Consider the following 15,076-nt stretch of genomic DNA (forward strand, 5'->3'; position numbering starts at 1 on the left):
AGTTGATTTGGACAAAAAAACGACTTGTAAAAAAAGGCCAAAAACCTCTCGAATCCAAAGGGTACTACTCATGGAAAGATCTCAATTTGACAGCTTCTGATCTTCTTTTTGACGATGCAAGACGAAAAATAGAGCTATTGGCAAGCTTAAGTACCCAAAATGTGCGTCAAAGGCTCCAGTTCCTGATCAAAGCATTTGCTTACCAGTCGTACTATAAAAGCAATACGATGGGAGTGAAACCCCTTAGAGACACTTTTGCAGATTTACTCAATATTTTAGCAGCCAAGTTGCTGTGCTCTTTGTACCAGCAGACTCAGAACGCAGAGATCTACAGCTTTTGTCTCTACACCAAAGCCATAGAACTGCGTCTTTATGCAGTTCCAAGCAAAAGCTCGATTTCTGATCTGCTGGATAAAGAATCCACATTTCTTCCATTTCAATCTTCGCATGTAGTCATCAAGTATGCCGTATGTCCAGTTACCCCATCTCTACATGGTGAATTGACCATGCTTTTGCCTTTCCATGTTCTTTAGCACTCTAAATCGCATATGCTGCTTTTCATAAGCTTATTGTTAGCAAGTTCTATATGACACCTAGAGCAAAAACGGTCAAAACACAGCTCAAAGGCATTCTTCTTTGATGTGTCATTACTCGACAAGTACGTTATCAACAGGGCTGTTTTTTTGTTTGAGATGTTTTTTTTTGAACCAAAGAATCCAATGGTATTATTAGTTTGGCAGCTATATGAATTTCATTTTTTTGACTCATGGAGGGTTCGTGGAGAGAGAATGAAAAAAGTTTGATCAAGAGCTCTTTGGGTCTCAGGAGATAATTTTTAAAAATATTGCAGAAAGTTTCAGGAAAGTGCATTTCTAGACACTTCTGAAGAAAAGAAAGCGGGTTTAATAAGATGAAGAAGGCAAATTTATTTGAGCATTGTCTTCAAATCTGCATTTAAAGTTCATTGTACACTGCAATCAGTACAAAAGAGGCCCTTTTCATTGAAAATCAGATAGTAAATGGGCATTTATTCTTACACCATTCTACGTACTAAATGTATGCGAGCTGATCGTATGATGATATGTGGCACTTTTGAGTCTAAAAAGAGCAGTTTTGTACATGATAAACGATAGGTGTCTCGTTTTCTTTTTTTTTCTGCGTCCCTATTGCCTTTCGACGACTTTTGCTGTTCAATTTTTGATCTCTGAATATACTGTATTTTGTGTGCATGATACTTTGATGCATTCGAAATGCACAAAGATAAGGAGATAGCGATCAAGTCTATTAACAAAAGCTGTAGTGAATATATAATGATACCTGAGAAAGTAGAGAAAAGGACTGAGATAGTATGAAAATCATGTACGGAAGTTTGACAAAAGCATGTGGTACAGCTAAACGCTGCTGTTCTATGCTCATCTGCCTTACATTTACACTGTAGATTGCCAATATTTCTATTCTCCTATGTTATTTGGCATTCAAAATAGCATAGAGCAAAAACGCTCAAAAATGCTCAAATCACAGCTGACACATGCCGCCATTACTCGACAACTAGACTATCAAATTAGTCCCTTTTTTCATTTAAAACATGTTCTTTCAAACCAAGAAATCGAATGGTACCATTGGTTTGGCAGTTAGATGAAACTTGTTTTTTATTACCCATGGGAGATCTACGGAGGTCCGTGAAGATGAAAAAAAAAAAAAAAAAAAAAACTCGACCAAGAATTTTTTTGGAATGGCCAATTGTAGGTCTGATCCAACCGAAATGAGCTGAGATTACGTTTAGATACTTCTGACAAAAAGAAAACGGGCTTACTGAGACAAAAAAAGGCGACTCAATTTGAGTATTGCCTTCAAATATGCATTCAAAGTTCGTGATACACTGTAGTCAGCACAAAACACTTATGCCGACATTCAAGTATGCCATTTGTGTACTCAGAAAAATATTTTTTAAGGCAATTTCTGCCATGCCAAAAAAAAATAAATAAATAAAATAAAATAAAAAAAAAAAAGAGCAATATTTCTTTTATAAATTAAACAGAAAACCCTGTTTTTTTTCTTGAATAAACAAACAAATCTACCAAGCAGCAATCCCTTTTTTAAACTAAAACAGTAAACCCATTATTTGGTAGATTTGTTTGTTTATTCAAGAAAAAAAACAGGGTTTTCTGTTTAATTTATAAAAGAAATATTGCTCTTTCTTTTTTTATTTTATTTTATTTATTTATTTATTTTTTTTTTTGGCATGGCAGAAATTGCCTTAAAAAATATTTTTCTGAGTACACAAATGGCATACTTGAATGTCGGCATAAGTTTTAGCGGAATTTGAAATAAATTTATATGCAATAATTATTTTCTATTGCTCAAGCGACACTTTCTTCTTTATCTTATTGATTTATACTAGCTTTGAACTTACACATCCCATTGCTATTGAGTTGCGCAAATGATGTCAATTTATGAGAAAGGTCTGACCTCTGTTTTTAGGGAAACACTCGAAACATACCTTAGGGAATCCGATCATGACCAAGCGTTGCCCTTAGGCACTGCTCAAAGTGGCTTTAGAGAATGAAAAAAATGCCCTTGACTGAGCCATTTATCTTGCTGATGCTCTGGTGTGCTAACACCATATAATAGTCTCAGTGTTTGCTTTTTTAAACATCAAATACGAATATGACAAACTGCAATGTCATCTAGTGTCAATTCCTAACCATTATGTCGCATGTTCTATTAGCCTTAATACATAGCATGCTAAACGAAGTCGTAATTAAAGCTCTTTTCTCTAATACTAAGCCATATCATTTTACACTACTAATTGGGGCACTACACGAAACTATTCTTTCATAACATTATATACTCACACTATATTGATAGCTTTCCTCGACTGCTATATGCTACATCCCTTAATAGTGATATCTTAACCGATGTGTTCATTACTTCTGTCAAACACTTAGATTATGTGGCTGACGTTGTATGGATAGTCATCAAGGGTTCGTTTCAGTCTTTTCTCGACCAATATACTGAACATCAACTCACGCCATGCTATAGATGGGACCCCACTAAATATATTATTGCAGTACCTGAGAAAGGAGCCAGTGAGTATACTCTCTCTGCTACAGTCATCTCACGCCAAGACATCTTTTTTTATATCGGAACTTCTCTCAACCTCAGAGACATCTTTAGCCTTAAAAATTTGGTGCAAATAGGTGCTAATAAAGCTCACTTAACTATGAAATTACTACCTTCTACTCGAGCTCACAACACTGATTTTGCTGAACTGCTTTTTTATCGCTTATGTTTTCAAGTGATTTGTTTTCAAACAGAACATGAACTAAAAATTACTCTTTTGGAAAATACCCAGTACAACGTCTTGGAACAAGTTCAATACCATTATCTGAGAATCACTTTTGGTGAATTTATATCTGCCTCAAAAAAGGCAATACAGCATCTACCAAATTTGCCTACTATGCATGAACAAAGTTAGATCCTTTAAGCAAAGTTTGTCCTGCATGCTCTCTCCTCAGAAAGATACTTTTCTCTCGCTCACTATCGTGATTACGGGACATTTCCATTGTCTAGTATCAATAACTCGTGTCTTCTACTCTCTGTGAACTTTTTCCCAATCTTCTAGGGCCAAGAGTATATCTCTCTCAGTCACATGTCATTCAACACCTTAATACACATATTATGCTCTACTAAGCTACAACTGTTTCCTATTCTTTGTGCCGTACGTCAAACGGTATTCCCTCAAAAACCACCCAAGATAGCCAATACTAAAGCTAGTAGAACACTTTTTTATTATTATCTCAAAAAAAAAAGAAAAAGGAAATCTAAAGAAAAAGAGAGGAGTATTGCTTGATTAATTATTACTACTGCTGTTATCTATTGGACTGCTACAAGCAGAAGAAGCACCTGGAGCTTGATTCATGACTTCATCTAAACTAACATGACGGGATAATTCATTGAAGACCTAAATTAAAATCAATAAGAAGAAAAAGCATAGAGTAAAACATACAGTTTCATCAACGGGTATAATAGATTTTCGTCTAAACTGCTGGAATTGTTGCTGGTTTGGACTGAATTGTTGCTTATGAAAACAAGCGTTAGTTAAATATACCCCAAACAATAAACTTACCATATCCGGGCGAATGACATCGTGTTGTTCTTCATGTTGATTTGCATGTTCCAATTCAGTGTCTGTTTCTTCGTCTGTCATGATATCAAAGTCTTCTTGATATTCTTCATCATCATCATCATCATCATCATCTGTACTGATTTTGTTGGGGAAAGAAAAGTTATACATGTCTTCTGTGCTTGTTGTGATTGTGACAGAAGTCGTGCCAGATACTTTTCGTTGCAAAATTTTCCAGTTCTCTTCTCTTTCCCTTTGTCTTTTTCTTTCTCTAAAATCCAAGTTAATAAACAGTTGTTGTATGGCGCTTATCTATATACATTTGTCTTTGATACTTGTATTGATTTGCGCATTCATCAAATAATTCAGGGTTAATACCCATGCACAGCTTCAATGCGTTGTAGACTAAGCCTAGGATGGTCCTATACATATAAGCAAACTTCCAATACACAAACTTACTTATTCCAATGTGTTTTTGATGTCTTGTACAATGTGGGGAATATAATGGGCATAATCACATTCATGTTCTCTGCCATCAGACTTACAATGTATTCATTGTTCCAGAAATACAATGCACGCTCTGCTACCTGAAAGTGTGTGTTTGATACACATTGACCTAGTTTAATATACAAAGGTACCATGATTTGCTGAAATTCAGTATTATCAATCACATCCAAGATTTCTTCCAATTCATTTAAGAACATCACTTCTTTAGGGCTGTTTACTTTTGGCCAGTATCGTAATAGACCTGTGATAACTTCTGGAGCTAGTGCATGATTCTTTTCCAGGAATTGTACTACACAATAAGCCAGCTGTGGATGATACAAGACAAGAGACTTGACTTTGTGAAGAGGAATCAAGACACGTCGTAAGAAAAGTTTGTGTTCTTCCTTAAGCGGTAATGCAAATCCATTGATAATACTACCCAAAATCTCTAATAGTTCAGCAATACCATTATGACGCTCTGTTTCATAAATAAACTGGAAAAAGATGTTGTTGATGGATCGACGGATAAATGCACGAAGGTTCAAGAATTTGCCATAAATACGGTGTAGTGTTGTCTTTAGAAAATCTCTTTCTCTGGGGTCTTCACTTTCAAACAATTCAAGAAGCTATTTAGATATGAGATCCTTGTGTTTTTGTGATATGGATATGCTACCTGCAAAATAAACTTTTGATCAATATATCTTTTACCAAAATTGATATTAAAGTCGGGTGATTCTAAGAACCGCAAAAAGAGTTCATAAACAATTTGTAGATGTGGCCAAGCAAGTTCCAAGACAGGCTCATCTTCTTCTGGATCATATGCATCTCCTGTAGGATTCACTTGAGGTGGAATCGTACGAAACAAATTGATAGAAAACTGATTTTTGTTTAGTATTTCACTTTACTACCATTTAAGCATACCAGTTTGACGATCTCTGAGTAAGGTGCTTCTGTTGTCAAAACACCCACATTGTTGCCAATATATTCAAGGATTTCCTGCAATGTTTGCCTCTTAATTTCCTTTTCATTGAGTTCTGTGGAAGGATCTGAAAAATCGCAAATCACCATACATTGACGTAGCTTTTGTAACAAAAGATCATGTCTTAGATGAGGTGGGATTTCTTTTTTTTTTTTGAAAAAAAAAATCAATCTTTTGACCGTTTTTTCTTTTTTTTTTTAAATGTTACCATGAAATGCAGGTGTACGCTCCAGTTGGACTTTATCTTTGGCATGAAAGCGAGAAGACTTTTGACGTCTGGGTGATTTACTAACTGGTATCTGATCTCTAGGAGCATTTTTTAAACGATTGATAGGTCCAGCTCTAGGGATATCTCGTTCGCCCTTATGAGTAGTAGGTGACCGGAGCTACAACTACGCGTTAAAAAAGACAGTTTTAGTCAGTCAAGCCCTTACAGGTGGAGAGTCTTGTTGGGCAGGTACGAATATTATGGGATGAGGAGGTGAAGCACTTTCGCTTTTGTTTGAGCTGTTGAGAGGCGAGCGACTCTCAGTTGGTGAGTTCTATGAACGTATAAATATTATGATTGTCATTTTTTTATGAAAAAAAGAAAAAGAAAAAGAAAAATAAGTACACTGCCAATCCGTCCTTTCATTATGACTAGTTGTTAAAATAAAAAGAAAGAAAGATAGCTTATTTTTTTCGAAAAAAGAAAGAAAAAATATGAACGAACCATCTTTCAAACATCTGCGGAGTTTTTCTGTCCAATGAAATACAAATGATACATGTATTTATTTTTTATGCATTTAAAAAAGAGGGTATAAAGACTAAACTCGAGTCTTGTCGGTGTCATGAGAAGTAGTGCCTGCTACAAGAAAGGAAGTTGGGCTGTTATTATCAGTAATTGTATTTGTAAACCCTGCTACTTTGTCCGAAAGTTTTTGAACCAATTCATTTGGTCCATTCAATTTGCGTATTTCCATGCTGATCGAGTCTGCTTGCCTTGCTTGTGCTTCAATATCGGTGTTGTAATATTGTGGTACTATTTCTAAATCAGAATGTCGCTGAGAAAGTGCCGGTTTCGTGCTAGGTCGAAAAGGAGGCAGCGCATTTAGATCTACTGTACTTGTCATGTTGGAAGCAGAGCGCCAGCGCCTGCTTTGAAGTTTGCGGATGGCTCTAGTAAGATCTGAGTCATATCCGACTAAAATGACAAGGAAGGTGTCAATGATTGGCCATATCAACATTATAATTTCCTCTTGATTTTTCTGTTGGTTGTTAATTTAATTACTGTGTATGCTTATTGTTTGCTTACCATGATAATAAAGATAGTAGATATCAAGCTAGTAATAGTGATACCAACAGATCGAAATATATTATGGTAAATAACCGATGTATACAATAATTTGTTAACTCTCATTCTATCCGCTTTCAGTGTGCGAATATGGTTGATCAAAATGCCAGAAATACTGATCGTCACATAAATATCGAGCACCGTGTCATAAAGTGTATAAACAGGTCCCCACTATAAAGTTAGCATTTGGGTTGCACACAAATACAAATATTTACAAATTCTTGATCTTCATAATCACAAGCTCCATTAGAGTAAATGTTGATTTTAATGAGTACAACATCTACAATACCGACTATAAATCGCAAAACTGTCAAAATCGTATGTAATATTTGAGTTCTCTTTCTCCATTCAAGAGGCACTACTGACTGCACTCGACATAGTAAAACATAATTGCCTGCTGTCATTGCAATATGATAAAATAAATCAGCTACTTTTCCAGCACCACTGCAAGTCTCACTTTGACTAACAAACGATTAGCAAACATGTTTATTTGAGCTTCTATTTACTTATCATGAAACGTCAAAAATAGAATAGATTTTAATGCCATAAAAGCACCTAGTATAAGTTTGCCTACTCGTACTTGAACTAGTTTATCTTGCTTCCGAAATAGACTACGTACAGCTAGTTCACCTGAAACACCTGCAGCTGCACCCTGTAGGGCGATAGTTGCTATTAGTAAAGGTGAAGACATATATAAATGTCCAGATAGTAAACAAAAAAAATTGAAAAAAAAGATAATGAGAAAAAAAATAACATTAAAATCTTTTCCACCAGAAACCTTACAAAGAAAGATATCTCGCGGGGCCCAAAATTTGTTGATCCATACAACTAGTGTAAATCGAAAAAAAAAACAGACATTGCTGGTGCGGAATCTAATTTTTTTTTCTTTTTTTTTGAGAAGGAAGTCTAGTTTTGCCATTGGAGAGGTTTGATTTCTCGGAGACAAGCTACTTGACCCAAGATCTTTGATTTAGTGAATATCGATAGATTTACTTTGTTCATTGATATGTAAAGAGCTGTTAGGCTAAGACTTCTTAATAGGGTTTCAACTTGATTCCTTATACACTGACCCGAAATAAAAATTAGCCCAGTTTATTGTCATTCGAAAGTATCATGATCCAGGAGCTCTTTAATTTAAGTAACAATATAAATATTATTTATGTATCTCATCCTCTGTTTGATTTCTAATTTTTTTTTTCAATAAAGTGTAGAATGTATTAGCTCAATTATTTGCATCAAATAAGACAATGCTTAAACACAAGCAAAAAAAAAAAAAAAAAAAAAAAAAAAAAAAAAAACTAACATATGCAAACCTTTCATTTTATAAGCAAGCAAGAAAAAAAACCATTCTAAATGCGTGTATTGATTATGAGAAAGGTTCATTGTTTACTTTTTTAGAGAAAGAAAAAAACAAATAAAGAAAAGGACATACAAGTTGTTGATTGAATACACAAACAAAACAAAAAAAATCTATATGGTACAATTGTTTTAGTATGAAATGAGAAAAAAATATGTATGTGATGTTGTGTATACATGTAACGAGAGAAAAGAAAAGTGTTGAGTAGGAAAGCGGGTAAATAATTATTTTTGTCCTGTCTTTAAGAGATCCAAAAAACTGGTTTTTGACATAGTAGAGACATTTTTAGCCTTTTCTATTGCTGCAAGAGTCTTACGAGTTCCAGCAGCATTTTGAACGGCTACTTCAGTCACCTTTTGTTGCGTACGAATAGCATTGAACAATTTGACCACACCTCTTGTAGCTACTTTTCTTAATCTCTTTTCGTATTCAAATGATGAGAAATCGGGAATAACACGACCCTTTTCTTTAAGTGCTTTTTTCTGGGCAGAAAGAATCTTGCGTGCCTTATGATCTAATTTTTCATCTTCAATTTTACGCTCTACACCCTTTGACCTCGCCAAAATGGGTTGCTTCTTATCAGAGCCACTCAATGAACTAGCCAGGATCTTAGTCATGGCATCAGAAAATGCTTCGGAGCTGTATTTCTTTGGCTGTTTGACTTCTAAAGAAATTGTTATTATCCTTGCTTGTTAATCAAGATTTTTATACCATCATTGTCCAGATCCATCTCGTCATCGTCTTCATCATCGTCTTCATCATCGTCTTCATCATCTGCATCCTCTTCCATACTTTCTTCTTCTTCTTCAGCTGAGCTCTCTTGTTCTGAAGCAGATTCCACATCTTCCTCGAAAGTTTTCTTTTTTTCTACGGCATGAGGAAATGTCACTGTCTTTTTAGGAATAACCTTGATCTCTTCCTTGTTTGATTGTTTCTTGGCTGCCATAATATAGAATGAAAGAGCAAAAGAAAAATAAGTCTGTCAAAATAAAAAAAAAATAATGGTTTGGGTGTACCCAGAGTTTCGATCGTATCCCTAAGCCACCGAGGCAGGAAGTTCAATTTAACACACTAGCAAAAATCTTGATTAATGAAACAGAAAAGATCAGTAGTAACACGACGAAGTGAAACGATTGAGCAATTAGTCGTCTCTATATATGCACATTTCTAAATAATCGCTAAGATAAGTAGAAACTGCCAATATTCAATTCATGTTTTTGGATAAGACTGTCAGAAGCCGACAATGGACTATTATCGGTAACCGCTAAGACTAGCATTGAAGATCTGTTCTGCGAAAGTTTAAATTGTGTTCACTGATGCTTCTCATTTGACATTGTTATCATACATTATTGAATTATAAAAACTTTTATTTGAGCACATACATATATGTACATGCATTACGTAATAATCTCTATTCACTTCCATGCCTTAAAAGTACAATAATTTATTTACATTCTATCTAATTTTTAATCAAGGGATCACTGCTTAATCTTTTACGGGCATCAAGCCTTCCTATTGAACTTCCAATGTCTTCTTCACTTCCATGGCCCTCATCGTTATTCAAGGCAGAAACGATAGCTGGTGAGCTAGCTCTAGCCGACTCCATCCCAGGTCTAAGACCAGAGTGTGCACGACCTCTCTTTTTACGTTCTGGGTGGTGATAATAAATCTTGTGGAGTGATTTTACTGAAGATTTAACACTACTATTGCTGCTGTCTTCATGACGAAGTTGTCCCTTTTCAACCGAATCCATAGCATCATCACTGGCTTCCAAATGTTGTAAGCGAACAACCTCTGCAGGTGTTGGTGAGCTTGTATTATCCACATTGGATTGCTTGATAACACCTCGATGGAACATGGACCTTAGGGCTGATATCTTTGGATGAGGGCGTTTACCTGAAACAATAGATGCAGCATCGTTTGTTGCAGACTTTCGCGACTCTTCAATTAATGTGTTTTGCTGCTGTGTTTTGTTATCTGTGCCTTGAGCTTTTGATTCGCTATTCTTTTTATCGTTTTCTACTTTTCTCAAGATTTCAGCCAAATGTTGTGCAAGTGATCCACCTTGGGAGTCGCCTTGGTAAAGCAATTCTGAACGACGACGCTTCTGTTGCTTCTTTTTTTCACCTTCGACAGGTTCCTTGACAGGTAACCAAAGCTGAGGAAGAACACCTACCAATAGAGGATTACCGTAGGTTTTTAAACCTGCATCCAAGAGACCAAAAGTCAATTGCATAGGCGGCTGACGATAATCGGTCAAGCGATCAGGAACTGCTTCATAGTCATCTTCATCCAGTACCACTTTTCGGTGGCGTGGCCGAACAAGTAATAACTCATCTGCTTTGTCTTCATTGACTGTTGTTGTGGGAGCAATAGGTACTGGATTCTCTTTCAAATTAGCTGCAGACAAAGCAGCTTTTTTCCAACGATTTCTAATTTCTGCTTTCTTTTGATTTTCTTGAAGCATGGTTGATGTGCTTGTACTCTTGTCAGAGTGTTGACTTTTATCTTGAATTTCTCTATCTTTAAGCTCGGAATCACTTTCGCTGTCATCATCAGAGACTTCAGGCTGCTGTTTGATGTTGTCTCTAAGTAATTGCATTGGAAGATTTTGACCATTTTGTTCATAGGCGCAGTTCAAGACGTATCGGAACAAGAATGTGAAGAATACCAATGGCACAACAAGACCTGCCAATATGTAAGACCCTCTCAAGATAAAAAGCCCCATCATGGTCAATTGGAATAAAACCATTGTGAAAATAATACGAGGAATGACCATTGTCCATAATCTACCTGCAGCCTCATAAGGTCTAAAATAAACTGTTTGCAATATTAAAGCATGATTTTCGAATATACATCCTTACCATATAAGAATTGATACTTGTATACCAAATATGTGAAGCAGAAATAAACAGTGCCAAAAAGTAAGATCAATGGATTGATAAGCGAGTATTCAAACACGATTGCAAATACCAATAGAGGAGCAGGATAACCAATACCATAATTAAACGATGTGGGTGCTCGATTCTCTGCATATTCTCTGGGTGTGCTACAAATAAACAAATAGCTGAATCCTCTTACAATAATAGAACCAATCAATAACAAGTTCAATGGCATTCTATAAATAAAAAGTATGAGCTAAATAACTTTGTCTTGTTTTTTTTCTTACACCAAGAAGCCTTGAAGAATTGTATAATTGATAAAAAATGGAGCAAACTGTGTCCTTAATTAATATGTGTCATCCAGAATGATATTACTTACACTAGGGAGAGCATCAGCCAAGAAAGTGGGAATCTTTTTAGGATCGTTTGTAAAAGTAGAAATCAGAGTTAAAACAGTAGTTCCAACAATAGAATAAAAGATGAGAACCAAGAAAATTAAGAAAAAATATTGCCTAAATCAAGGGTTAAATATACATTGTTATATCAGTCATGCGACTCACTTGCTCAAAGTAGCTTCGGCAACAGCACTACGAGTTTTTAATCCCTGATAATAACCCATAGCTAAATAAACAAAGGGTTAGAAAATGCGGATTTCATGGTTTCCAGTTCAAATGTTACCATCAAAAAAGAGAGGCAAGACAGAAGTAAAAATGTTAAGAATAAGGGGAGGAATAAATGAAGAAAAAATTAATTTGCCCACAGAACTGTTCTCGAGAGTTTCACCCACTGATGGATTAATTTTTTTGATTGTGCTAATACTGAGTAAAGAGGAAATAGCACTCACAGGAATAGTCCAAGTTAAGCACAGTAATACAGTAATGACCCAAATAATTATCTCCCGCAAAATTCTTTCTCGGCCACGAATAGCAATAGCGCTCCATAAAATATCTCTTGGTTCACATGCCACACTGGTGCGAAGTGTAAGTGGTTCAGGACATATGGCAATCTGAGAGGCAATCAACTAAATTACGAATTAGACATATAATGTAATCCAATTTATATAGCCTTACTGCACTGCTCATCTCTTCAAATGTAACAAAAGCAACGTTGGTCATTTCATAATTTGGTGATTGTCTAGATTCCATCACAGACTTGTCCAAATCATCAAAAAGCTTTGTATAGTATTCAATTGCATCCACTTTTTTACCAAACAAGCCAAACAAGCCAGTTCGGACCGTTGGCCGTTTTGATTTAACTTGATCTTTTTTCAAACCTAATGTAGGTTCCACCAAACCTTTAAAAAAGGTAGTTGTTCCTATTCTCGTCTTTCGTCTCAGGCTGGAAAATGGGCTATTTAATCCTTGTCGATCTTTTTCTTCTTCGGCTTCTTCATCGCTACTGCTGTCCGGTCTTTTTTCGGCTAAGTCAAGTACTTTTTTGTACATTTCAACATCATCCAAGATACGATCAGGATCATAACCTGGGATTCGACATGGATTTCCCCAATACTTTGCATAGGCTTCTTCCAAATGTATCAGCGCTTGTGCTCTTTTTTTGATAAGCGTATCAATCCGGTGGACAGTTCGTACAACGTAACAACTTTCGACGGCACCAATATTTAGGTTTTCGTAATACTCAGCCAATGCTTGATCCGACTGAAGATGTTCAGGAATTCCTGTAACAATGATAGACCGAGAAACAAGCATCTTGGACTGATTTAGTAAGAACTTGGCACGCAAATAAATAAACTCGTTATAATGATGATTCAGAAAGAAAAAAGTGATAAAAGTAAACAGGTAAGCAAAGACCAAATAAGCAATAATTTTGCCTGATCCTTCTTCAATCACATTGATGGATAGTCGTTCAAGAGCTGTTGTGTTGCCGTGTGTATAATCAGAAGTAAGTGTGATAGGAAAAAAGACAACCAGACCAAAAAGTGATAAAATGGCAAATATTTTGATGCCCATGGCAATGAACTTTAACATCTGAACCAAGCCAATCAATAAGTATGTTACACGTATTCTGACCACTTACCAGTAAAGCATCTAACCCGACATTGTTTAGCATCTCTTCATCGCCGATTTTGAGTAAAGGCCAAATCCAACCAAACAGCGATGTTGGTAATTCTGGAGGTTTGTGTCTAATGGCATTCTCTAAATGTGAATTACTTTTTTTTTTATTTGTTTTTTTACCTCTTCATGTTGGAACGAGGAGAAAACAAGACGGGCACTCTTTAGGTTTGTCTTAGTACAACATATTAGGGTTTCAAGTCACATACCTCGTTCTAAAGATACAAAAAGTGAGGAAAATGATTAAGCCGGCAATAAAACAAATAGTAAATTGTGTACCAATATCTGCTGGGTGTTTGGCATCATTTACATAATTTTGTGCGGTGGTGTCATTGAATGATATATCGAATCCCGGAACCTTTGTTGTTGTAGTTGATGAAGAGGTTGCTGAGCTAGAGGTTGCAGTAGAAGAGAAAGAAGATGTAATTGTGCTTGATATATTTGTTGAAGGTAATGGTGATGCTGTTAAAATTGAAGTCAAAGTTGGCTCAGCTATTGAAACCGACATCTTGCTTAAGGGATCAACAAAAATAGAAATCTGGTATACAATGCTTGAAAAGAGAGAAAAAGAGAAAAAATGCCTTTTTTCTCGAGACAAGATTAATGACGATATGTTACTTAAAGGAAAATTCATTAATAAGGAATGGCATCAACAGCCGGACATTCGGATGTTTAATTTGATTAGCCCCGAAAGAAAGGCTTCACGAAAAAACATGATGTTTGCATAAATCAGATCACACTTTGTACCTTTTGGAAACACAAAAAGGACAATACTTTAGTCTGTATGTTTACTGATACCCAAAATACTCAAGAATATATTTTTCAGTTTGCAACTATATTGAATAGCCCATTGTAACATTCCAAAGGTGTTTGATCAAAAGTTTTTTTTTGTCTTCATTGATCCTATCGATAGGCCGGAAAACGACTTGCTCATGTTCGTAAAATTAAAGATACCATTTGTGTAGCTGGGCCGGATTTTGAGCCTTATATTCCGCTTCTTCTGCAATTAGACCTATTTCTAGGGAACGAACTGGGAACGAATGTTGCATTCATTACTTATTTATCTCCATTTATAGACACAAACTATCTCGAATGAAAGTAATGTATAGAATCCATATGTATAACAGTTTTAGGCACTCAAATCTTCTGCTTTATTGCTATTTTTCAGCTTCAGCGGGAGTTGAACAGAGTATCATTCATTTGTCGAACTTCAGTGATGTTGCTACTAGTCTTTTCTTTTCGTCTTCTTTTTTATGCAAACTCAATCAAAACGTGATTGCAAGAAAAAGAATGGTCTCCAAAGCAGAGAGCAAGAAAAGGGAACCCGAGGTTTGAAATGACGAACCCTGCTCCTACAAGACATCCATGGTTAGCTATGTTCAAAGTTGCTCCTCTTAGCTTCAAAAGTGCCATGTGTTATTGTAAACCTTACTCTTATGTATTTTGCGCATCGAATGATATAAGGACAAACACTCACTTACTAGTCAATACATACATATATATATATATATACTAAAATAGACCACTTCTGGATTAATTATAGTGTATCACGAATTTTGAATGCAATTTTGAAGGCAATACTCAAATCAAGTCAGCTTTTTCATCTTAGTAAACTCGCTTTCTTTTTGCTAGAAGTATTTAGACATGATCTTATCTGATTTCAGTTGGATCAGACCTACATTGGGTCATTCTTCTCATGGGTCAAGAAACAGAATTCACTCAATTTTTATATCAGTAGTATCATTTGATTTCTTGATTTGAAAGATAATGTAGCTGTCGAGTAATGACACATCAAAGAAGAATGCCTTTGAGCTGTGTTTTGACCGTTTTTGCTCTAGGTGTCA

At 35.6% G+C, this 15,076-nt stretch overlaps 4 protein-coding genes across 4 annotated transcripts; all 4 read right to left on the reverse strand.

Moving 5' to 3' along the window:
- Positions 1 to 3,769: 3,769 nt before the first annotated feature.
- B0P05DRAFT_516352 (phosphatase 2A regulatory B subunit-domain-containing protein) lies at positions 3,770 to 6,265 on the reverse strand. The gene is made up of 10 exons (XM_051575701.1): positions 6,205 to 6,265; positions 6,026 to 6,133; positions 5,800 to 5,977; positions 5,534 to 5,733; positions 5,286 to 5,489; positions 4,586 to 5,238; positions 4,447 to 4,548; positions 4,130 to 4,397; positions 4,010 to 4,081; positions 3,770 to 3,964 (listed from the first exon to the last, which is right to left on the reverse strand). Exons 1-10 carry the CDS (start codon positions 6,223 to 6,225, stop codon positions 3,854 to 3,856), a joined length of 1,917 nt encoding a protein of 638 aa, XP_051431303.1. The 5' UTR covers positions 6,226 to 6,265; the 3' UTR covers positions 3,770 to 3,853.
- Positions 6,266 to 6,325: 60 nt separating this feature from the next.
- B0P05DRAFT_556843 (uncharacterized protein) lies at positions 6,326 to 7,674 on the reverse strand. Its single transcript, XM_051579960.1, has 4 exons — positions 7,431 to 7,674; positions 7,140 to 7,386; positions 6,886 to 7,095; positions 6,326 to 6,838 (listed from the first exon to the last, which is right to left on the reverse strand). The coding sequence occupies exons 1-4, from the start codon at positions 7,613 to 7,615 to the stop codon at positions 6,398 to 6,400; spliced, it is 1,083 nt and encodes a 360-aa protein (XP_051431304.1). The 5' UTR covers positions 7,616 to 7,674; the 3' UTR covers positions 6,326 to 6,397.
- Positions 7,675 to 8,273: 599 nt separating this feature from the next.
- B0P05DRAFT_556845 (Rrp15p-domain-containing protein) lies at positions 8,274 to 9,039 on the reverse strand. The gene is made up of 2 exons (XM_051579961.1): positions 8,993 to 9,039; positions 8,274 to 8,945 (listed from the first exon to the last, which is right to left on the reverse strand). Exons 1-2 carry the CDS (start codon positions 9,009 to 9,011, stop codon positions 8,506 to 8,508), a joined length of 459 nt encoding a protein of 152 aa, XP_051431305.1. The 5' UTR covers positions 9,012 to 9,039; the 3' UTR covers positions 8,274 to 8,505.
- Positions 9,040 to 9,629: 590 nt separating this feature from the next.
- On the reverse strand, positions 9,630 to 14,307 carry B0P05DRAFT_556854 (uncharacterized protein). Its single transcript, XM_051579962.1, has 10 exons — positions 13,442 to 14,307; positions 13,356 to 13,394; positions 13,198 to 13,303; positions 12,234 to 13,148; positions 11,842 to 12,184; positions 11,724 to 11,784; positions 11,543 to 11,675; positions 11,451 to 11,497; positions 11,146 to 11,399; positions 9,630 to 11,101 (listed from the first exon to the last, which is right to left on the reverse strand). The coding sequence occupies exons 1-10, from the start codon at positions 13,864 to 13,866 to the stop codon at positions 9,741 to 9,743; spliced, it is 3,684 nt and encodes a 1,227-aa protein (XP_051431306.1). The 5' UTR covers positions 13,867 to 14,307; the 3' UTR covers positions 9,630 to 9,740.
- Positions 14,308 to 15,076: the final 769 nt, after the last annotated feature.

Source organism: Gilbertella persicaria, assembly GCF_025201335.1.
Source record: "Gilbertella persicaria strain CBS 190.32 chromosome Unknown B0P05scaffold_46, whole genome shotgun sequence".
NCBI classification, from domain to species: Eukaryota; Fungi; Mucoromycota; class Mucoromycetes; order Mucorales; family Choanephoraceae; genus Gilbertella; species Gilbertella persicaria.

Bases quoted from the DNA above. Each gene is read 5' to 3' on its own strand.
- B0P05DRAFT_556854 (XM_051579962.1), bottom strand. From the start codon at position 13,866: ATGAATTTTCCTTTAAGTAACATATCGTCATTAATCTTGTCTCGAGAA. The intron at 11,676-11,723 runs GTGAGTCGCATG...CCCTTGATTTAG, and splicing joins GCCGAAGCTACTTTGAGCAA to GCAATATTTTTTCTTAATTT. The intron at 11,400-11,450 runs GTAAGAAAAAAA...TTTTATTTATAG, and splicing joins ATTCTTCAAGGCTTCTTGGT to AATGCCATTGAACTTGTTAT.
- B0P05DRAFT_516352 (XM_051575701.1), bottom strand. From the start codon at position 6,225: ATGAAAGGACGGATTGGCAGT. The intron at 4,398-4,446 runs GTATATAGATAA...CTTGGATTTTAG, and splicing joins TACAAGTATCAAAGACAAAT to AGAAAGAAAAAGACAAAGGG. The intron at 4,082-4,129 runs GTAAGTTTATTG...TGTTTTCATAAG, and splicing joins ATGTCATTCGCCCGGATATG to CAACAATTCAGTCCAAACCA.
- B0P05DRAFT_556843 (XM_051579960.1), bottom strand. From the start codon at position 7,615: ATGTCTTCACCTTTACTAATAGCAACTATCGCCCTACAGGGTGCAGCT. The intron at 7,387-7,430 runs GTAAATAGAAGC...ATCGTTTGTTAG, and splicing joins TTTTTGACGTTTCATGATAA to TCAAAGTGAGACTTGCAGTG. The intron at 7,096-7,139 runs GTAAATATTTGT...CTAACTTTATAG, and splicing joins ATTATGAAGATCAAGAATTT to TGGGGACCTGTTTATACACT.